Source organism: Odocoileus virginianus, chromosome 25 (assembly GCF_023699985.2).
Source record: "Odocoileus virginianus isolate 20LAN1187 ecotype Illinois chromosome 25, Ovbor_1.2, whole genome shotgun sequence".
NCBI lineage: Eukaryota > Metazoa > Chordata > Mammalia > Artiodactyla > Cervidae > Odocoileus > Odocoileus virginianus.
In genome coordinates, this window is record NC_069698.1 from 11,333,385 (window position 1) to 11,355,829 (window position 22,445).

At 46.0% G+C, this 22,445-nt stretch overlaps 1 protein-coding gene across 2 annotated transcripts; it reads right to left on the reverse strand.

Annotated features, from left to right (window-relative positions):
* Nucleotides 1–2,165: 2,165 nt before the first annotated feature.
* NIT2 (nitrilase family member 2) lies at nucleotides 2,166–21,438 on the reverse strand. 2 transcript variants are annotated; one of them, XM_070455007.1, is made up of 10 exons: nucleotides 21,384–21,438; nucleotides 17,191–17,309; nucleotides 15,586–15,706; nucleotides 14,107–14,195; nucleotides 9,350–9,443; nucleotides 8,764–8,838; nucleotides 7,625–7,703; nucleotides 6,036–6,134; nucleotides 2,968–3,023; nucleotides 2,166–2,636 (listed from the first exon to the last, which is right to left on the reverse strand). In XM_070455007.1, exons 1-10 carry the CDS (start codon nucleotides 21,421–21,423, stop codon nucleotides 2,545–2,547), a joined length of 864 nt encoding a protein of 287 aa, XP_070311108.1. In that variant the 5' UTR covers nucleotides 21,424–21,438; the 3' UTR covers nucleotides 2,166–2,544. The 2 variants fall into 2 exon arrangements, with proteins under 2 accessions (XP_070311108.1, XP_070311107.1); XM_070455006.1 differs by lacking the exon at nucleotides 21,384–21,438 and adding an exon at nucleotides 18,629–18,779.
* Nucleotides 21,439–22,445: the final 1,007 nt, after the last annotated feature.

Below are 22,445 nucleotides of genomic sequence, written 5' to 3' on the forward strand. Positions count from 1 at the left end.
CATGCACCCTAATTATAACACTACAACAGCCAAGACATGGCAGCAACCTAAATGTCCATAAACAGATAAATGGATTAAGATGTGGTACATACATATAATGGAGTATTGCTCAGTCACAAAGCCATTTGCAGTAACATGGGTAGACCTAGAGATTATCATATAACTGGAAGTCAAGGATAACTGTCATATCACTTATATGTGGAATCTAAAAAAAAGATACAAATGAACTTATTTATCAAACAGATAAAAAACTAGAGTATGATTCCACTTGTAGGTAATTTTGGAAAATTCAAACTAGTCTGTAGTGACAAAGCTGACCAGTGATCACCTGGGCATAAGAGGAGTAGCCAGAGAGATTATATATACTTTTTTTTAATGTCAAAAATATCTTTAATTGTAAAAAGTATTAATCTTACTATAATAGTTGAAGAGTTATATTTTTTCTCATAATAGACATTATACTTATACATCTTAAGTGTGCAACTCATAAAGTGTGTATTAAATAGGTTCACCAAACAAGACAAAATATGAACACTGGCTAATAACATGAACAAATGTCAAACAACTTATTTAAAAATAATGCTTTAAGAGAGATTATAAAATATACAAGGTTACACTGTTGGTGGGAATGCAAATTAGTACAGCCACTATGGAAAACAGTGGGGAGATTTCTTAAAAAGCTGGAAATAGAACTGCCATATGACCCAGCAATCCCACTTCTGGGCATACACACCAAGGAAACCAGATCTGAAAGAGACATGTGCACCCCAATGTTCATCGCAGCACTGTTTATAATAGCCAGGACATGGAAGCAACCCAGATGCCCATCAGCAGACGAATGGATGAGGAAGCTGTGGTACATATACACCATGGAATATTACTCAGCCATTAAAAAGAATTCATTTGAATCAGTTCTAATGAGATGGATGAAACTGGAGCCCATTATACAGAGCGAAGTAAGCCAGAAAGATAAAGACCATTACAGTATACTAACACATATATATGGACTTTAGAAAGATGATAACGATAACCCTATATGCAAAACAGAAAAAGAGACTCTGATGTATAGAACAGACTTGTGGACTCTGGGAGAAGGCGAGGGTGGGATGTAAAAAAAAAAAAAAAATATACAAGGAAGCTTTTAGGGGCGGTGAGTATTTTCATTATCTTGACTAATGTGGTTTCACGGACATATACATGTCAAATTTTGCCAAATTGTACACTTATTTTTAAAAAGTCATTTGATTTTTCACTGTTGAACCCTTCTGCATATATATAGTGCTATTTTTCAAAGGTTAAACTCGATAATGTCATCACTTTTTTTTTTAATATTTATTCATTTATTTGGCTGCCCCAGGTCTTAGTTGCAGCATGTGGGATCTAGTTCCCTGACCAGGGATCGAGCCTGGGCCCCCTGCATCGGGAGCTCAGAGTCTTAACCACTGGGCCAGCAGGGAAGTCCCAGATAATGTCGTTATTCTTACAGCTAATGAGATATGCATTCATGTATTCTTTTGTTTTAAATTTTACTTTCCAATATGGCAAATATCTATATACATGGAAACGGTGTGCGACAGCAGACTTACACCAGGTCACAAGAGCTAATCACACTGCCAGCTCTGTGTTTTGAGGTGTTATATTGATAGCTTGAATTTGGCAGTAAGTACACCTTGGAAGTTGGGAAATGCGTCCACAGAATCGACTTTCTCAGACTGCTGGTCGTTAAAGATCTATCAACCCATCACTAGCTATAATACACATAAAGAAAAGCTCAATGGAATTCTTCCATTTTAATTGTGTAAAAGGATTCTGAAAACCACTAGGCTAAAAACTTGACTTTATCAAGCTAAAAGTGTTACTAAGGAGAAGGGAAAAAAAAAGAGACTTTCAGACATTCAACCATATTAAGAGAATCTTGCAGCTCACAACTTCAGTTGCCTTGACCAAATTATGCCACTGCCAGGGGGCTCATTATTGAAATGTTTCCCTTAAAACTAGGCGGGGGTGGGGGGGGAGGTTAAATCCTTAGCTCCTCCTGAATTTGAAGACCTCTAAGGGTGCCAGGGAGGGTGGGGCTGCCACCTCCTCTAGCAAACATCAAGGGTCCATCCCACAACCACTCACAGACCAAAATGTGACATTAAGATACTGCTCAAAGACCAAGGTTTCTGCATATATTGTATTCCAACTCCAGCAATCAGATAAGAGGTTCACCACACAAATACACTTGTATCAGGTGGATCAACCATCAGGGATACCAGGATCTGATACTTTAATAACTGCTTGAGACAACTTGAACATGAAAGACTTAGAGACGCCCCCACCCTCCTCCTCCTGCTCTCCGATGCCAGCCTGAGTCCTTTTCGGCGGTTTTATATGGTGGGGAGAATACCAGCATCAGCTCCAGCATCCCAACAGGGCTTCCCTTTCCAGGAAGGGAAAAGGTTGAAATTATTAAAAAAAAAAAATTCCATTAAAGAATTCATAAGATTGTTGATTATCATGTAGAAACATATCTTTCTGTTTCATGACATGTTGGAAACATCAGGATTTTTTGGCCTCCACTGCATAGAGGTCTGATCGCTTCTGGCTAAAAATGGGGATTTGCTGGCGAATTTCAGCCAACTTCTTCAAGTCTGCAAAAACAGAAAAGTGCACTATTAGTAGATGTGATTCCTTACTCACTAACAGGAAATTCTTCCCCAAACAGTATAGAAACAACCAGAGCCAGTAATTTACTCATGGGCCTTGTCTGGAGGCACATTCAGCCTGGCACTGCCCCTGGTGTCATTTCAAACCAAACCAAGAAAACTCAGGCTGAGACAGAGCGCAGGGCTTAGCCAGAAAACCAAGGATAAATGAGGAGGGCGGGGCATAAAGGAGGCCCTCCCTGTTCTACAGCTAGAGAACCTGGCCTCGGGGCAGCAGGGACACCAGACACCTAAACTGGCCCAGGGTGAATCTTACCTATATCTGCATACACGATCGTTTCTTCAGTGCCAGCTTTGGCGAGGACCTCCCCCCTGAAAAACATCCAGGGGACAATGAGTCAGTTCCCTGATGTTTGCTGTTATTTACTATCTCTTTTTCCTCCCTATCTCACAGGCCAAAGAGGAAGGAATCTGAGATTTAAAACAAGAAAATATGGGCATAAATTCCTGTGATGCTTTTGAACTGTGGTGCTGGAGAAGACTCTTGAGAGTCCCTTGGACTGCAAGGAGATCCAACCAGTCCATCCTAAAGGAGATCAGTCCTGGGTGTTCATTGGAAGGACTGATGCTGAAGCTGAAACTCCAATGCTTTGGCCACCTCATGCAAAGAGTTGACTCAATGGAAAAGACCCTGATGCTGGGAGGGATTGGGGGCAGGAGGAGAAGGGGACGACAGAGGATGAGATGGCTGGATGGCATCACCAACTCGATGGGCATGAGTATGAGTAAACTCCGGGAGTTGGTGATGGACAGGGAGGCCTGGCGTGCTGCAATTCATGGGGTTGCAAAGAGTCGGACACGACTGTGTGACTGAACTGAACTGAACCACTTAAGTAACTATGTGATATTCTGGCAAGCCATGTGGAATCTCTAACTTCCTAATCTATAAAGTGGAAATAGAACTCTGTGAGGACTTAGTGAGAAAATAATTGTTTTTTTTTAATCTTGAAGGAATGTGCCTGTTGTGTTTGATGTTCCTTGCTCTGATAAGATATAAAACTGCTGCAAACAATGCTTCTTCAGAACAATTCCTCACAGCTATCTGAGAAGCTGTCTCTTGGGCTACAGTCCTCAGTTTGGCTTGAATAAAACTCCTATTCCTACTATGAAAGTGAAAGTGAAGTCGCTCACTTGTATCCAACTCTTTGCGACCCATGGACTGTAGCCTATCAGGCTCCTCTGTCCATGGGATTCTCCAGGCAAGAATGCTGGAGTGGGTTGCCATTTCCTTCTCCAGGGGACCTTCCCGACCCAGGGATCAAACCCGGGTCTCCCGCATTGTAGGCAGATGCTTTACCGTCTGAGCCACCAGGGAATCTACTTCCACCCTGTCGTGAGTACATTCAGGACCCCTTTCCAAGGGCAGTGTAGCTCTGTTTCCTCACAGCTCCCAAGGCTGCTACATAACCCTGGGGATGGACAGGGAAGGCGTGGGTCTGCCTGGATCTCTGGCCTCGTGTCTGTGATCCTTGGATCCCTATGCTAACGGCTTTTGGGTTTGGAGGGAAAGATTTCGGCCTATGAGGCCTGAGTAGAAGTGGTAGAACCATGACCTGGCAGGAACCCCACACTGGAAACAACACTCCACAAAATCTGAGGAGAAGCTGATTTGGAAAACTATTTCCAATGCTGAGTCTCTTGGCCCAAAACAGGACTTCAAAAACATAGCTGTGGGACTTCCCTGATGGTCCACTGGTTAAGAAACGGCCTGCCAATGCAGGGGACATGGGTGCAATCCCTGGTCCAGGAAGACCCCACCTGCCGCTGGGCGACTAAGCCTGTGCTCCACAACATGTAGCAGCCCCCACCTGCCACAACTAGAGAAAGCCTTCAACCAGCAACGAAGACCCAGCACAGCCAGAACTTAATCATTCGTTTAAAAAACATTATCTGTGAAGTTTATCCAAAGCACAGAACAAAATGATCTGATACAACAAACAACCTGATATAATAATTGGTTCCATCTAGGGCCACAGATTTTTGGCACAATAAGCTACAGACATCATCATTCATGCCGCTTAACTGAATCCTTTTCTAGTCTCTTTCTTCTATTTTTTTCCCCATTTGCCCTGGCATGCAAAGATCTCTATGTTAACCCTAGGCACCTATCACAATGACAAATAAGCCATACAGCTCCCAACCAAATCAGGGAAATTCTGCAAATGAAGAAATAGGGGCAAATCTTATGTAACCAATTGTGTCAAAAGCAGCCAGCCTGATGGGTAAGGGCTCACCAGAACCAGCTGGGGAGCAGAGCCGCCCACAAGGTCAGTGAGCCGATCACTAATGTCTGCAGAGGAACCCACGTCAAGTTTAAGAAAATTCTGAAGCCAATTCGATCCTTCCAGCCTTCCAGTGCGCCCCAGATCCTAATGTGCAGGAGGCTCACGAGACTCCCACTGGCCATATCTCCCAAGGCCTTCCCCACCACACACGTCCATCTGTGAGTCCTACAAAGTCAGAAGAGAGAAACTGGGAACCCCACAGTGACGTGTAAGCCTTTGCAGCCTTGTTACTGATATGTTTATTCTGAAATTTTAGAAGTACATATCTGTGTGTGTGCGCCTGTAATCATACAGACATACTGAGAAGTGGTGTGGAATAAATCTAAGTTCTGAATTCCAAAGTCTTGGCTCCAAACACCAATTCTAGCCACTTCATCCTGTGAACTTCAAGTCTACCATCTCTTAACTGGGCTAAATAAAGATAAGTCCTTGAGAGCTCAAATTGAGATGTGTGTGAAAGTACCATGTAAATTGCACCAATGCCGGTAAGACACGTCTATCACCATATGTTAGCTGTGCGTGTATCTGGGCAGATTCCCGTGCTGATTTCCCTAAGTGATAGAATGCTTTACCCTCTGACAGCGCACAGGTTCACTGTTCCTCTTAATCCAACCCATCCTCCACTCTCCTCTAAGCGTTATTATGCAGGGAGCAAAATCCTTACCCTCAACTCACTCCAGCCCTAGGTCCAGTGACCCGGTCTAAATTTTAACCCAAAGCCAAGAGTTTGGGGGCCTCTTTTACTAAAAAAACCACCCACCCATGACTTCTGCCTCATTTGCAAGTTTGGCTCACAGTGAACGTCACTCAGAAACTCAGAACAGGGCTGAGGCCGAGCACTCAGTCAGGAGAGCTGGGCCACTTCCCTCGCACACGGTTTTCAAGGGGAAGCTCCTCGCACAGAGGGACCTAGTGCCCGGGCAGGCCTGTGGGGAGACGGGAGCAGAGGGAGGCGTGGGGTCACTCCGGAACCAGACACCCCACCTGCCCGAGCACCACCTCTCTCCTCAGCGGGCCTGTCCCTGCAGAGCCAACTCACCAAGGACTCACCACGGTGCTGTGCCCCCAGGCAACATAGGAGGCTTTCTCATCCCGGGCAGGAGATGCCGTGGCCACGTACACCTGATTATCAACAGCCCTGCAGTCAACGACAGAAAAGAGGCAAACCAGAGTACAGATCTGAGACGCTTTTATCCCGAGTGTCCGGACCCTTCTTTCAAAAACTATCACAGGACAGGCTGGCTCGGACATGGAAGAAACATTCAAAGCCACAGAACCCTTTCCTCAAAAAGGATCTTACTGCACAAGCTAGTTCTCAACTGGGGCCATTCTGCCCAGCAGGGGACTTCTGCCAGGGTCTGGAGCCATTTCTGACCAGGGCAATCCAGGTGACCAGAGAGAACGGCCTGGCCTCGCTGGGACAACACTCCGAGCAGGGTTGCAGGGCCCTTCCATGCAATGGGGCAGTCCCATCACCTCAAATTGGGCAAGAATTCCAGATGGTAGTGCGGCTACACCAGGCCACCTGACCCACAGCCCTCTGGCCTCAACCAAGATTCATACCAGGTCATTCCCGCTCTCTCCAGCTTTTCCTGCTTTCAACAAAGCAGCATTTATTAATACTCACGGGATCACATACCCCTACCACTTTTCATCATGCAATCAGCCAAACACTCTACATCCTCTTCCAATAAAAACCACTGTCATCTCCAGACGGGAGCCGAGTGGCCACCCCTGGGCAGAGAGGAGAGGACTGACTGGGAAGGAGAAAAGGGGAGCGCTCCAAGGGGCTAGAAATGTTCTAGATTTGATCCTGATCACAGGTGAATCCATATGTAAAAATTCACTGATCTGTAAACTTAAACTAGTACACTTTTGTGTAAGTATATAATACCTCAATTAAAGAAATCTTTGCGTGAACAACCCATCACCTCTGAGCAGCATGTCGCGGTTTGCAGAGCACTTCACAGTCGCATTCCTGTCCCCTTCTATGTTACACCCACCTCTGCTATCTGCCCTTTGCCACTCCTCGGGCGACTAAGGAAACAGCATCTGTCCCATGCACAGCACAGCCATGCAGCGCTCAGGACTCAGAGGCTAGAAGGACAAGAACCTACCACACGCATCTTGGCAGAGTACCGAGACTGGCAGGAAACCACGGAGGATGGGGTAGCGTAAGCGCCCCGCCACAGCACAGGGACTGCGGAGTGTGACCGCAGGCCTCCCCTCGGACTGTCGGCCTAAAGGACCCTTGCCTCTGCCTTGCCTCCAGCCGTGTACACTCCGCGGGTCTCCAATTCTCGCTAAAACCTGCTGGCAACTCTATCAGAGACACAACTCCATATCTGAACACAGGAAAACCAAATCACTGCCCGCTTGATGCAAAGAACGCTCCTGGAGATGCAGACATCAGTCCTCAAAGTCCACAGGCTGGTGCTGTGGCTTCCGAGGAGGAGCCCACAGCAGACGCCCTCCCCTCGGACGGGAAGACAAAGAGTCAGTCGCCTTTGGGAGCTGCCTCCGGGGGCCAGGGCGGCCCGAGTCAGAGACAGCATTCCGTACAGGAAGGCTGATGCTTCCACCTAACCGCAAACATTTTCGCAGAGAAACACTGAGACGCTTTCTTACCGGCCTCGCTGAAGCAACTCCCAGTGGGCTGGCCCGGTGGTCAGATTAAAAGCTCCAGGATACACCAGCAGCTGGCAGCCTTGGGGTGAGAAAGGCCAAAGAAGACGGAGGCAGGTGGATACCCAAACACATTAGCCCTCCCTCTGCTCCTTACCTAGCGGGACCAAACTCAAACTCCCCCAATGTGAACAGATTCAGCAGTTAAGGATGGCTCTGAATTTCTCTGGAGACACACACACAACACATACACACAAGTACAGTGATCCTGACAACCACTTTTCAAGCAAAGGTGACTTTGCTTGAAAAACGCAGAGAGTCTGTCATTCAGACTTCTCTCAGCACCATGTGGACGGCTCCCAGGGTCAAGGACCATGTTCTGTGACGTTCATCAGCTGAAATGAGAAGATGAACGGCTCTGCTTCTCACAGCTAAGACTCCACTGAGACAGCCAGTCTGGAGCCCCTGCCCCGCCGCCCTTGCCGAGCAGGGTGTCAAACCGTCTGCTCCCACTTCACTTTACAGTGACACAAGAACTAGGGTCAGAGTATCTCTGGCAGTCTAGTAAGGATGCTAGTACTGTTGAGTATCATATGAGGAGCTTTGAAAGTTCTCTGTCTGTAATCCTCACATCTTTCCTATGAGAAAACGGAGACCCACAGTTCTCCAGAGATTGATTTACCCAAAGCACTGGGTCAATTAAGGGGCAGAGCTGGAACCAAAACCCAGGACTTCTCCTCTGACCTGTGCTTCTCCAGGTCGGCAGGATGGTCCTCTGGACCGAAGTGGCACTGACTACCTTTCTGCTGTTCCCAAAATCGAGGGCGAGTGAGTGGTGAAAGCCACGTGCATGCAGACCTACTGCTGGGGCCCAAGTGCCTCTCCAAACACGGCAGGAAGGGCTCCAGTGGCGGAGCAGGCGTTTAGTTTAGGAATGTGGCTCCTGCGTTAGCTGTGCAGTATGTTCAACCACAACCTCCGGAAAGCCACACCGCCCATTTGCAGAAGCAGTCTGAGAACTCACACAGATGTGGAGATTAAGACCTCCTCCAGGTTTTCTGACCAAGGACTCCCTCCACCCGCAAAGCCCAGAGCCAACCAATCTCCGAGCACCTACATGACCTGACCCAAGGCAGCCTCACCTCTCTGTGCGTAGATCTGCGCCAGCTCTGCGAAGCGGATGTCGTAGCAGATGCCCAGGCCCACCCTGCAGTAAGCTGTTCTCCAAACAGAAAATGTACAAAGTTAAATCTGAAGCAGGCGCAGCCAGGGAAAGTCTCCAAGATCCAGTGGTCACAGAACACTGGCGGGAGTACATGCATGCAGGACCCATGGACGGAGAGAACGTGTAAGTTTACTCCTGCGTGGATTTTGCCTCGTGAGAACATCATTTACGTCAGTAGAGCAGAAATGAGAAATTCACTCTAATTATTAATAAATGTTTCTTATCTAAGTGGGAGGGGTTCAGTCATGGCCTAACAGGTACAGGCCGGAAGCTATCACGCTAATAAAGGCTGTGACCAGTGGGAAAGCACAATCATGTCAAACCCTTAGTTCTCCATTAAATCCCCCGCTTTCTAGACCTCGGACCATTCTCTGCCCTTCTCCCCCCGGCCTTGCAGTCAGCCTTCTGTAAAGAAGTTGGGAAGCAACATAATGAGAAACAAAGGACTACCTGATCCTGGTCTACTGGTCCTGCTGAAAGGGGAGAATCTATCTGGTACGTACGAGTATCAAAGACAGAGAAACTATCACCAGGACTCAATGTTTCCGATTCTTGAAACGTGATTTTCCCAGGAACATCAATGTCAAACAGATGGAGCTGTGACACAAATAAAGGATTCGGTTACCTCCTTTCCGGCAGGGCTCATGGCAGTAACAACAAACACCTTTCCATGGCCAGCCATGGGGGTGTTCTAAAATCAACTGTGCAAAGGGCAGCCCCAACCTGCCCACAACCCACTCCACAAGCTGACTGACATCCTATGTAAATGACTTCTAACACAGGGAACTGGAAAAGTCATGCTGTAGGTTGTATGATCCTTCTTCCCTTGGTGGTGTGCAAATCACCATCTAGATTTCTTGCAGAAAGCAATTAACATGCTGCTTTTTTTACTCAATATAAATGCTAAATGAAGACTTCTCGGAAGCAGAATTAACTTGACACATTGGCAAGGAGAGTGGGCGAGTGACCAAAAAGAGGCAGTTTTCTAAACCCAATGCAGCAATATATTAAAAAGTCTAACTTCCAAACTGGATTTATTCAAAGAAAGCAAATGTGATTTAACATTTGAAAAATCAAAGTGATTTACCACACGAACATAATAAAGGGGAAAAGTCACATGATCATCCTAAGAGGTGTATAATGAGCATCTGGTAAATTTCTACATCCATTCTTACTCAAGCCTGGCATGCTGCAGTCCATGGGGTCGCAGAATTGGACACGACTGAGTCACTGAACAACATCCTTATTTAAAAAATAAAAGAGAAAAACTCTTCTAGGATGGGAACCCCTTTAATCTGACAGAGAATCTGCAAAAAAAAAATCTAAAGAAACCTATTTAAAGGTGAAACATTAAAACCCTTCTTCTGTTGAGACCAGGAACAAGGTAAATACACCTGCTATTCGACACTGGACCAAAGGTCCTAACCAAAGCAACAAGGAGAAGGAAAAGGATAAAGAGGGTAAAGATTAGAAAGAAAAAATTAAAAGCCATTATCCTCAGATAATAACTGTGTACCTAAGGACTGTCAAAGGACATACACAGGTGAATTATTAGAATGAATGAGTTTAAGCAAGGGTATTATATACAAGGTCAATATTTTAAAAATTTGCTGTATGTCTCCTGTAAGACCAGCTTTCTCACAGGTAACCCTGAACTCTGGACAAAACAAAACAAAAATACAACTACTTAAAAGCACTTGAAAATAATCAAAATCAGGCAAAAATTAGAGCGAAGTCAACTTCTGGAAGACAGGATCTAGTGTTGGGTCAGCTTCCCATTTGTTTACAACTCTTATTTGGAAGCAAGGCCCCAGCTGTTGCCAGGAGTGGTGGTGACAAAGACCCACCAACACACCAGCCAGGGACTCAGAGGACAGAGCTTCACAGCAGCTGGAAAGTGAGGGGGAAATACTTAAAAGGAGAAAGCAAAAGAAGAGCCCTAAATTTTACATATAAAACCTGTCCAAATCTCTGAGTAACCAATGCACTAAAGGTGTCTGGGGCAGACTCTGAGCAGCCCAGCTAAAGCTAAACTTTACAACAGGCGGAGCAGCTGCGCTGCCACCCACCTCACCAAGGAAGAGTTTGGTCTGTGAGTATGCCCCAACTCCCCACCTGCTCAAACAAAAAACTCAACACTTTTCGGGAGAATGCAATAGAAGTTAGAGTCTCAACAACATATAATCCAATATACAATCCAAAAAATTGGACACACAGAGGTATGAGCCAAACTCTGGGAGAAAAGGCAGCAATGGAACAGACCCGGTAAGACCCAGATGTGATCGCTACCAAAGACGATAAAGCAGCCACTGAAACTAACCTCAAGAAAGTAAAGAAACTGATGCTCGTAACAAATAAACAAAGAGGAAACGCAGGGGAGAATAAAAGCTGTAAAAAAGAGAATGAAATAAAAATGTGAGAAATGAAAAATACAACATCTGACATTTTTAGAAATTTCACTGGATTATAGGAGAGGGGAGATTACAGAAGACTCAGTGAACATGAAAGGTCAATGGAAAACATGCAATCTGAAGAAGACAAAGTGCTGCAAAACAGAAATAGAAAACCACAGCCTTGGTGACCGGGTTTGGTGAACAGTATCAAAATTGGGGTCCCATAAGAATCTGAGAATGGGACAGAAAAATATCTAATATTTATTGAATATTTCATTCTAACAAGCTCTGCCTTTTAACTGGAGTGGTCACTCTATGGTTAATGCTCCCAAGTTTCCCAAATATAGTGAGAAACTAAAGTTACACATTAAAGAAACACAAAGCAGGACAGATACCAAAAAAAAAAAAAAAAAAAACTTGTATCAGGAATATAAGAGTCAAAATACTGAGAACTAAAGATTATGAAAAGACCTTGAAGGCAGGTAGAGAAAAACAAGAATTACATGCAGAAGAAGAATACAAATCACCACTGACTTCACACGTGTGCGCATGCTCAGTTGCTTCAGGCATATCTGACTCTGCAACCCCATGGACTGTAGCCCACCAGGCTCCTCTGTCCATGGGATTCTCCAGGCAAGAACACTGGAGTGGGTCACCATACCCTCCTCTGGGGGATCTTCCCCACCCAGAGTGGAACCAACATCTCCTTCATTGGCAGGCAGATTCTTTTACCCACTGAGCCACCTGGGAAGCCCTCCTGACTTTGTATCAGGGGGAAAAAAAAGAGGCCAGAAGATAACTGAATAATGAATAATGCCTCTCAAACATCTGAGGGAAAAAAGAAAACTGTCAACCCAGAATTCTATTCCACCAAAAACATCTTTTAAGAATGAAGGCAGAGACTCCCTGGAGGTCCAGTGGCCAAGACGTCACCTCCCACTGCAGGAGGCTGGGGGTTCGACCCCTGGTCAGGGAGCTAAAACCCCACATGCCTTTTGGCCAAAAGACCAAAACATAAGCAACAGAAGCTATACTGCAATCAATTCAAAAAGATTTTAAAAACAGTCCACATCAAAAATACCTTTTAAAAAATGGCCAAGAGAGCAGGAGGACAAAAAGGGGACTCAAGAGGAGCGAGACAGATCTACGCAGTTATCTGTTCCCAAAGTGTTCTCCGTAGCCCAGACACCCACACAGATTCACAGAATTGGATTGGGAAGAGAAGGGGAAAGGAGGAAATAGAGGTGTTCTGAGGTAGAGAACAGAGAGTCAAAAGTGGGAGAGTAATCACCACACTCCTGAATAGAAATGGGAACTGAATATTGGATTCTTAAATGTCCAAAATTTATATCACATACTGAAAAACAAAGATTAAAAATCTAGTGTAGAGGTTAGACTCTTTGAAATACAATATTTAAAAACAAAAATATTGCTACATTTACTCACATTAAAAAAAAAATTAAAAAATAAAAACAAAAACAAAAAAAACAAAACAAAAACACACAAAAAATTTAGAAATGTATATGAAGTTTGGTATAAAAATAGGGTTTCTCTCACTCTCTTTTTTATTTTTTTGGCAAGGTTATAGTGAAGTGAAAATGAAAATTAAGGAATAATAGAGGAGTATTAGAGGACTTTAAAAGGAAATAGGAGAGAAAAACAAGAAAAAGAAAAAAAAAATTTTTTTCCCTAATTAAAAAATCGTAAAAATATATGAAAATGAAAGTTGAGGAGTAATGGGGGAGTAATAGGGAATTTTAAAAGAAAATAAAAGAGAAAAAATAAAAAAGAAAAAAAAAAGAAAAAAAAATGGCCAAGTGAAGATATATTCATAAATAAATCTGAGAGAATTCATACCTAGCATATGCTCACTTCAAAATGCTAAAGGAGGTCTTTTTGTTTGAAGGTGAACATACCAGACAGAACTAAGATCTTCAGGAAGAAAAGAAAAATACCAGATATGGTAAACAGTGGGGTAAACATGAAATATTTCTCTTAATTTCTTTAAAATGCAAATGACTATTGAAACTATAAATTAGTATTTTGTGGGATTTATAATGTATATAGAGGCAATATGTATGACAACCACAGCATAAAGAATGCACCAATATAATTGCAAGGTTCATAAATTTTACATGAAGAAGCAGATTATTAACTAAGAAGCCTATGACAAGATAAACTGCGTATATTGTAATCCCTAGGGCAACAACTTAGGGGAAAAAAAAGCAAACTATTACTCAACTCAAAAGAATGCAAGAAAGAGGAACAAAGGGAAACAGTAATTAAATGTCTACATGCTTAAAATCCAATCATATCAATAATTACATTAAATATAGAGTGACCACTCCAGTTAAAAGGCAAAGGTTGCCAGAATGAAAAAAGACCCAACTACATGCTGTCTGCAATAGAAGCATTTTTAAAGAGACATCCAGATTGCAAATAGATTAGAAAAAGATGTACCATACAAACAGTAATTAGAAGGCTACAGTGGCTTTACTAATATCAGAGATAAACGTCAAGGCAAACAGTATACCAGAAAAAAAGGACATACCATAATGACAAAAGGATCAATTTACCAAGAAGACTTAACAGTCCTAAGTGTATGTGCATGCATTACCACTGCAAAGATGTCAACTCTCCCCTAGGTGATCACTACATGTTTAACACCATCCTAATCAAAATTCTTGTAGGTTTTTCCTGATCAAAATTGATAGGCTGAGTCTACAATTTATATCAGCAGGCCAACAGCCACGTATAACCACCTGTGCCAACTAATCCAATGTCTGATGTGTGTACCACAGGGCGGGTCCTGGGAACCTCAGCGCGAATTCTCCATCGGCAGTGAGACCTGCACATCCTCTGCCTACCTTTCTGTGCCTCACCAGCAAAGCTCCGTCAGGCCCAAACACGGCACAGGTGTTATACAGCCTCCCAGCATCCTCTTCAGGAATGGACCCTTTCGTAGAGAAAGAAACACAGAGAGAGACACAGAGAGACACAGAAAACATTCTGAATGAAGCATCCTTTCATAACAGGACAGAGCCTTGTTAAAGTTTACTATCTTCCTGGGTCCAACAATAAAGTTTATTGTCTTTTAGGGGTTATTTAATGATTCTTTTCTTCTTGAGTACCATTTTTCAGAGACCAACTTCAGAGTGTGGGTGAAATGTAATTAAGTCAGAGGCCAAAGAAAGGTTTTAAAACTAATCAAACTATTCTTCAGTTCAGCTTTGCTCTTGAGCAACACTTAACCTGAAGCATTAGTGCAACACAGGGAACTCACAGTTGCTCAACTTAAATCCACCAGGTTCTGCAACATAACTGTATCCAAAAAGGCCTTAACGTGGGAAGGAATGCCAGTGTTTCCATCACTAAATATGGTGCCTGTCGTTCCATCTCTGCTTGCTCTGCCCTCTTTTCTCTACCCCTTATTTATATCTAATTCTCACTCTATAAGAATACAGAAATAATTTTGCTTACTGTATTAAACAGAGTTTTACTGTATTTTTATGTAAACAAATAGAACATTTTTATTTAAACAAGCCACATAAATAAAGCTACTTTTTAAAAATTATAGTTGATTTACAATATTACACTAGTTTCAGGCATACATCATAATGATCCAAATGTTTTTCAAACTGCACTCCATTTAAAAGTATTACAAAACGGTTGTTTTATTTCTGAGTGCTGCACAATATGCTCTTGTTACCTATTTATTTTATACATAGTTGTTTCAATCTCGTCCCATCCCTAACTCCCCATCCCCTTTTCCCTCTCCCCACAGGTAGCCACTAGTTTGTTCTGTGAGTCTGTCTCTGTTTTATTACATACATTCGATTGTTTTCTTGTTTTAAATCTCACACGTAAATGATAGCATACAGAATTTGTCTTTCTCTGACTTACTTCACTAAGCCTAAAACTCTAAGCTACCTTCGATGTCAGTGGTCTCTTTATAGGGGAAATAAAAAGAAATTCTTAACACTGTATTAAAGACTTTCAGATACAGTTTTTCTTTCCACATTTCCATCTGCCCTTGTACCCCCAGAGAATATTTTCAGCCATTTGGTGTGTGTCCTTGTACAATATTCACTATGCCTTAATAAATAAATACATACAAAAATACACAGCCTTTTATGTGGATCATTAATCTATAGGGAAGGACCTGTTCACTTCATACCAAACTTGCTCGTTTCCCACCAAAGTATGTCTTGAAGATCCCTCCACAATCCTATAGACAGATCTACCTCATTGTGTTCAATGGCTAATTTGTATTCCATGGTTCAAATGTAACAATAGTTTCTCAGAAGTTTTTTTAGGCCATTATACCTTGAAGGTAGGGAAGTTACCTCCAATGACATATATGCTGCACTCCTTTGCCACTTCAGAAAGCTTCTGTGTGGAGTCACCAGGAATTTTCTCTGCATATTCAGGAAAATACTTTGTGCCATATGGAGAATTAAAGCATTCCTAGAATAATGTTGGAAGAGAAAAAAATTAGGGGGGGGAAATCAAACTTATTTTAAAGTTCTGCTGTAAAAAGACATAGTTCTCAAAGAGGTAAAAAAATACAACTGATAAGAAAAACACAGACACCTTAGGCTAAAGCCAGGACTCGGCCCCAGGCTCAGATGGGGCTGGAGTCTGTGCTCAACCAGAAGCTGTCACCTTGGCAAAAAGCTGCACGTGTCTCTCCCTGAATCCACAGCACCACGCCTCCCCAGCATCGGGCACCCAGGACCCACGACCACCGGGCTTACTCACAGGATTGGAGGTATTAAGATGAATGCCGAGTCTCAAAACTATTATTAACTATGTAAAGCAATAAAGCCTGTGTTTTTTTAAAAATACAGAAGCTGTGAAACCCACCGAGATTAAGACATTTCCTCGGGTATATGGGGGACACGAGGGGATGGTTCTAAGCTCCCCTCCAGCGCCATCATTCTGATCCTGCAAACTCTGTCACTCCCCTGAATGTGTCTCAACAGCTCAGCGATAAAAGAAAGCTCATGGAATTTCACCTCCAGTTCATTCATTTATATTCACTGAGACTGCTTGTCTGTGCTAGGAAACTCAAGGCCGAGGATCACCAGCTTGCAGAAGACCCGTTAGGTCCAGGGGACACATGCAGAATTCAAGTGCTTTCACTCCGAGCCTTTAGGCTCTGACCCCCAGCAACCTAAACCAGCAAGAGGCCATGACTGGATACAAGCAAGGGTGAGTCCCACCACTGCAGCAACATGAAGACCTCAAGCGCCCCTGCTGATGACTCCTGTTCACTGGCCTCACTGGTACACGGCCCCCGGAGCCTAGAATATCAATACAAGCTAGCCCTGAAGAGTCTCCAGGGCTTGCAGAGGGCTGCCTCCTCCCCACCATAAGGGCAGGGACGGCCAGAAACAGTTCCACCGCTCACCCCTGCAGGCCTCTGCCAGCAGAAGGGGCCGGGAGGTGCATCTTCTGACCAGTGCGGGACTGTCCGTGGGGCTGACCCTGTACCTGCTGACAAACAAACGTGGCCCCATCTTCAGCTGATTCTGTTTTAAACAGGTCACCTAGCAAAGCAATGCAGCATCTTTTGGCTCACTACATAACTACAGGCTTCCTAACAATTTTAACAATTTTCAACAATTTTTTTAAAAATGTTGGAAGCTCAGTGCTAAAATCAATGTCCTGGTCTCATGAAGACTAGATTATCCAAGCAGAGAAGATAAGTACCTGAGGCACTGAGTATTCTGGATTTAGGTAAGTCCCTCTGACTCCGAGGCTTCTGAACCAAGCAGGTGACCTAAAGTTAAAGACCTGTCACCAAGCTGGCACGTCCTATCACAAAGACCCTTGCTAGGTCACCTTCCATATGGACGAGGAACCATCCTGGGGTCCAAAGGGAGTAAGCAGACACCACAGTACTGGGACGACAGTGCTCAGAAAAGGGGTGGCCACCCCAGACTTACAGGCAGGGAGACTATCTGGGCTCCTTGCTTTGATGCCTCCCGGATGAGGCCACAGGCTCGAGTGAGGTTCTCTGACTTGATGGAAGACACCTGAAGCTGGATGAGGGCCAAGCGGAAAGCTGAGGAGGAAGATAGAAGAGAAGAGCGGTCAGATCTGCCTGCTGACTCAGACAGAGCAGCAGTTCTCAACGGAGGGTAAGTCTGACCCCCAGGACACGTGGCAGCGTCTAGAGACACTGCTGATGGCCACGACTGCTGGCGTGCTACTGGCTATATCCAGTGGGCAGAGGTCAGGGACACTGCCAAACGTGCCACAAGGCATATGACAGTCCCTGATGACAAAGAATTATCCACCCTGGGTTGGAAAGATTCCTTGGAGGAGGGCAGGGCAGCTCACTCCAGTACTCTTGCCTGGAGAATCCCATGAACAGAGGAGCCTGGCAGGCTACGGTCCACTGGGTTGCAAGGAGTCAGATACAACTTAGCGACTAAAACAGCAGCAGTAAACATCAACAGTGCTGGGCTTGAACAGCCTTGAGACAGAGCCACAACCTGAGCAAAGCCTACTTCAGGCTCAGGAATCTGAAGTGAAGCCCGCAGGGCCGGCCTCTCCCGTACAAGGAGAGAGATCAGGCTTCAATTGGGAACTATCCCTTATCCTGTGACCTCGGGCCCTGGTCCATCTGCAGTCCAGCAGGTGAAGCCTCTCTGGCAGTCCCCGCCCCACCGTGAACCCGAAGGAAGCCGCCACGCCTAGCTAAGCGTCCCCATCGCCAGCCGGGACACGGTGCATCGGTCCAGCCACTGGCGGACGGGGAGCCTGGCAGCCGGTGGGCCGCACACGTGCCACAGAGGGGGGCCCTGGGAGGGCCTGCCTGCCCCCCGTGAATCTCCCGGTGCCCAGAGGAGCACACCATTAAGTAGCAAAAGAAAAGCACCATGAAAGACTGAAACACTGTGGAAGGAAAACCAAACAGCACTTCCTGCTGTCTGAACTAGGGGCTCCACATTTTCATTGGAGACCGAGTCCCACAAATCACGCAAGCAGACCTGCCGTCAGCCTGGGGGCAAGGTCACCGGTTCCCCCGGGCTTGTTCCTTTCTTGAGGCTGTCACCACATCCAACACATGCTTTTCCCATAGAGCTCTCTTTTAACTCTTACAATAATCACCTTTACTGGTTAACAGTCCTCTATATAAATCTTTTCCTGTTCAAGTGACTAGTGTGGTTTCCCGCCTGGACACTTACTGACAGTTTCCGCTCATGGTCTTGATAGAAGACTACATTAAAGGTTCCCAACCAAGATATAACCCACAAAGCTCTGCAGAACTTCCGGAATTATCTGTAATGGCCTGGCCTTGGTTCCCCACCCCAACTCTGCTGTGGCATCTAAAATCCCACCCTCAGTGATTTCCCTCTCCGAGTATCTCTCCTGTACCTGTAAAAACATCCCCAGGGAAGCAACACTGACAGACCCTGGCCTTTGATGAAGACCTGTTTGGCTCAGGGTTAACCCTAAAAATAGGAAAACTCAATGTCCATTGCTTGTTGTTGTGGTTCAGTCGCTCCGTCATGTCCGACTCTTTGAGACCCCATGGACTGCAGCAGGCCAGGCCTCCCTGTCCATCACCAACTGCTGGAGCTTGCTCAAACTCATGTCCATCAAGTCGCTGATGCCATCCAGCCATCTCATCCTCTGTTGTCCCCTCCTACTGCCTTCAATCTTTCCCAGCACCAGGGTCTTTTCCAGTGAGTCAGCTCTTCACATCAGGTGGCCAAAGTATTGAGCTTTAGCCTCAGTATCAGTCCTTCCAATGAATATTCAGGACTGATTTCCTTTAGGATGGACTGGTTGAATCTCCTTGCAGTCCACAAGACTCTCAAGAATCTTCTCCAAAACCACAGTTCAAAAGCATCAATTCTTAGGCACTCAGCCTTCTTTATGGTCCAACTAGCAAATCCATACACGATCACTGGAAAAACCGTAACTATGACTATTTGGATGTTTGTTGGCAAAGTAATGTCTCTGTTTTTTAATATGCTAAGTTTGTCATACCTTTTCTTTCCAAGAAGCAAGCGTCTTTTAATTTTATGGCTGCAGTCACCGTCTGTGATGCTTTTGCAGCCCAAGGAAATAAAGTCTGTCACTGTTTCCATTGTTTCCCCATCTATTTGCCATGAAGTGATGGGGCTGGGATGCCATGATTGTAGTTTTTTGAATGCTGAATTTTAAATCAGCTTTTTCACTCTCCTCTTTCACCTTCATCAACAGGATCTTTAGTTTCTCTTCACTTTTTGCCATAAGGGTGGTATCATCTGCATATCTGAGGTTATTGATACTTCTCCCAGCAATCTTGATTCCAGATTCTGCTTCATCCAGCCCGGCATTTTGCATGATGTACTCTGCAGAAAGTTAAATAAGCAGGGTGACAATATACAGCCATGATGTCCATTCCTTGGTTTCTCCTAAATACAATGAGAAGAACTAAACCGAACCTGGAACGCAGCTTGTCAAATAGTTTCACAGAATGGATGAAAACAAAGCAGGAAACAAAAGCTGGATTGATTACTTTGGGGCAAACAGCCCGAGCTGTCACCAGAACATCAGAGACCCCATGAAGTCCCCACTGTAACTGAGAGGTGGCGCTTTGTCTCTGCCTCTGCGGGAGGATAAGCTGAGATCCTCCACGGCTCGCTGATGGCTTCCTCTCCCCGCTCCCACCCGGGAAGGACGCTGTCCAGGACCAGGGTGGGGTCTGGCCGCCATCGTGCAAAACACCCACTCCACAGAGGGGCCAGGGCAGGACAGTTCCACCACCGCAGAGTTCCTTGAGGCAGAGGACGCGGTCCTCGTCACTTCCTCTCAACTGCAAAACGAACACACTTTTCACTTTCCGGTCCCTAGTAGTCGTGTTGGTCACTCAGCCGTGCCCATCCCTTTGCAACACCCACGGACTGTAGCCCACCAGGCTCCTCTGTCCGTGGGATTTTCCAGGCAACAACACTGGAGTGGGTTGCCATTTCCTTCTCCAGAGGATCTTCCCCACCCAGGGACTGAACCCAAGTCTCCTGCGTTACAAGTAGATACGTTACCGTCTGAGCTACAGGGAAGTCATCAGGTCCCTGACTATACTATACTAATCCTTGATTGTTAGATTGCAATGACTAGTTCATGTCCCTGGCTATACTAACATTCACTGTAATCTGACAATCAAGGACTCACCAAGGGGAAGGATAAAATATCTTAAGCAAAGAGACCAACAGGGAAACAGCATAGGGAACGCACAGGTCTTTTACACACATAAGCATCTGTGGGTTATCGTTGGCGGTATTTTGTAGATGAAGAAATAAGAGGCTTGCAGAGGGAAAGGTCCAAGAAACCAGTCAAAAAAGTAACTGGCACAGCCACATTCAAGCTAAAATCTGCACTGCAGACAGGAGGAGCGCCTTGTTTGTTTCTGGGTGGGTGGGGGAAGTCATGTAACTTGAAAACACTCCTCAACAGAGTCAGATCAATGCTGCCCTCAACCCCACCAAGAACCACAGCTCTTAAGTTCATTAGTCTCTTCTGAAAGATACAGTCTCATTCAGAAGGCGGTGTGTAAAAGGACTTCTATACTCCAATCCTAGAGGTTGATTCAGGCACCAGCTTGCACTGCACTCCAGGATGTTGAAATGAAAATCAGAGAGCACTCCCACAAACACTACCACCTTGAGAGAGCCTCGCAAGACCTCAGTAGGAACAGTTTATGTTCATTTTAAAGAAGGGAAACTGAGGTCCAAAGCGATCAAATGACTTGTTGACATGGGCTGCGCCAGGACTGTAATAATCCAGGTCTCCAGGCTTTTAAAGCCCAGAGCACTCTACTGCCTCGAGTAAAAGAATCAGGCACAGACTTGGGAACAGAGCGAGAACCTCATCCCTGGGGCTGATCCTGAGTGGGGATGCGTAAGCAACACGTGACACAAGCGTGCTCAGCTGTGTCCGACTCTATGGACCCCGTGGCCTGTATCCCACAAGGCTCCTCTGTCCCTGGGATTTCCCAGGCAAGAATACTGAAGTGAGTCGCCATTTCCTTCTCCAGGGGATCTTTTCCACCCAGGGATCAAACCTGCCTCTCCTGCATAGGCAGGTGGATTCTTTTACTTCTGAGCCACCTGGGAAACCCCCAAGAAACATGTTAATACCTAACCTGAAAGTTCAAGGTCCAGGCGCAGAAACAAACTGCCCATTTTTGTTGCTGTTGTTCCAGAGAAGGCGGCATTGCCCAGTGGGTGTGAGGGGGGCGCAGTGTGGAGCAAATTAACGAGTTCACTTACCACACAAGCCCGAATCAAAGAAAACAGGCGCTTCATTTTCCCCTGACAGGGCTCAAACCACAAATAATCAGGGTTGCTGCCTTTGCAAAACCCTAGTTCAAACCAGTCTAAAACTAGCAGCAACCTCCAGGAACCCCACGGGACAGACTCTCACACTTGAGGTTCGTGAGCACTGAAAGCTTTACTGAAAGTGCACAGTCTTCGGGTCGTGGAGCGGGCGGGGCGGCAGGGAATACGAAAGACCCGCTGGGAGGGTGCGGAATTTGCATTCGAAACAAGCACCCTTCCCGCGCCGATGATCCGGAGCGGACCGGCCCGGAACGCTCGTGGACTCTGCCTCACGTACCACACGAGCCCGCGGGGCGGGGAGCAAGGCGCGGGCCCTTCCGGCGCGCGGGCCCTTCCGGCGCCCCCGCGACCCCGCTGGGCCTCTCGGAAGCCCAGGGTCCCCGGCGCGCGCCGCGGCCTCCTCCTCCCCGCCCCGCCCGCGCCCACAGGCCCACGAACACCAGAGCAGAGAAGGCCAAGGGCGCGGCGGGACAAGAGATGGAGAGAGGGGCTGAACGGGCGAGACGCTCCGCTGGCGTCGCCCCCGAAGCCTCCATTCCAGCCCGAGCTTGGGCCGCAGCGCTACTTACAAGCCATGGCTCTGCCGAGAAGCACCATGGGTACTGCCGGCTGAGCGCAGGTCTCTGGGCCAACGCCGCGGCGCCCGCGCCGCCGCCGCGAGGGGCGGGGCCAAGCGGCGCGTCCGGGGGGCGGGGCTTCATCGCCCGATGCTCCGCCTCTCGCCCCGCCCCGTCCCTGGGCCTTTTGACTGGGCTCAAAGGTTGTCTTCTTTCCAGCGCGCCTCAAATACCTGTTAATCTCTTGCTGTTTCAGTAACATCCTCCTAGTCAGATACAGAAAGGCAAGGGACAACCTAAATCGGGGTG

Coding starts and splice junctions, on each gene's coding strand:
- NIT2 (XM_070455006.1), bottom strand. CDS start 18,764: ATGACGGAGCGACTGAACCACAACAACAAGCAATGGACATTGAGTTTT. Junction 7,704..8,763: donor GCAGATCTACGCACAGAGAG/GTGAGGCTGCCT, acceptor TCTCACCCCAAG/GCTGCCAGCTGCTGGTGTAT. Junction 3,024..6,035: donor AGCACCGTGGTGAGTCCTTG/GTGAGTTGGCTC, acceptor GATGTTTTTCAG/GGGGGAGGTCCTCGCCAAAG.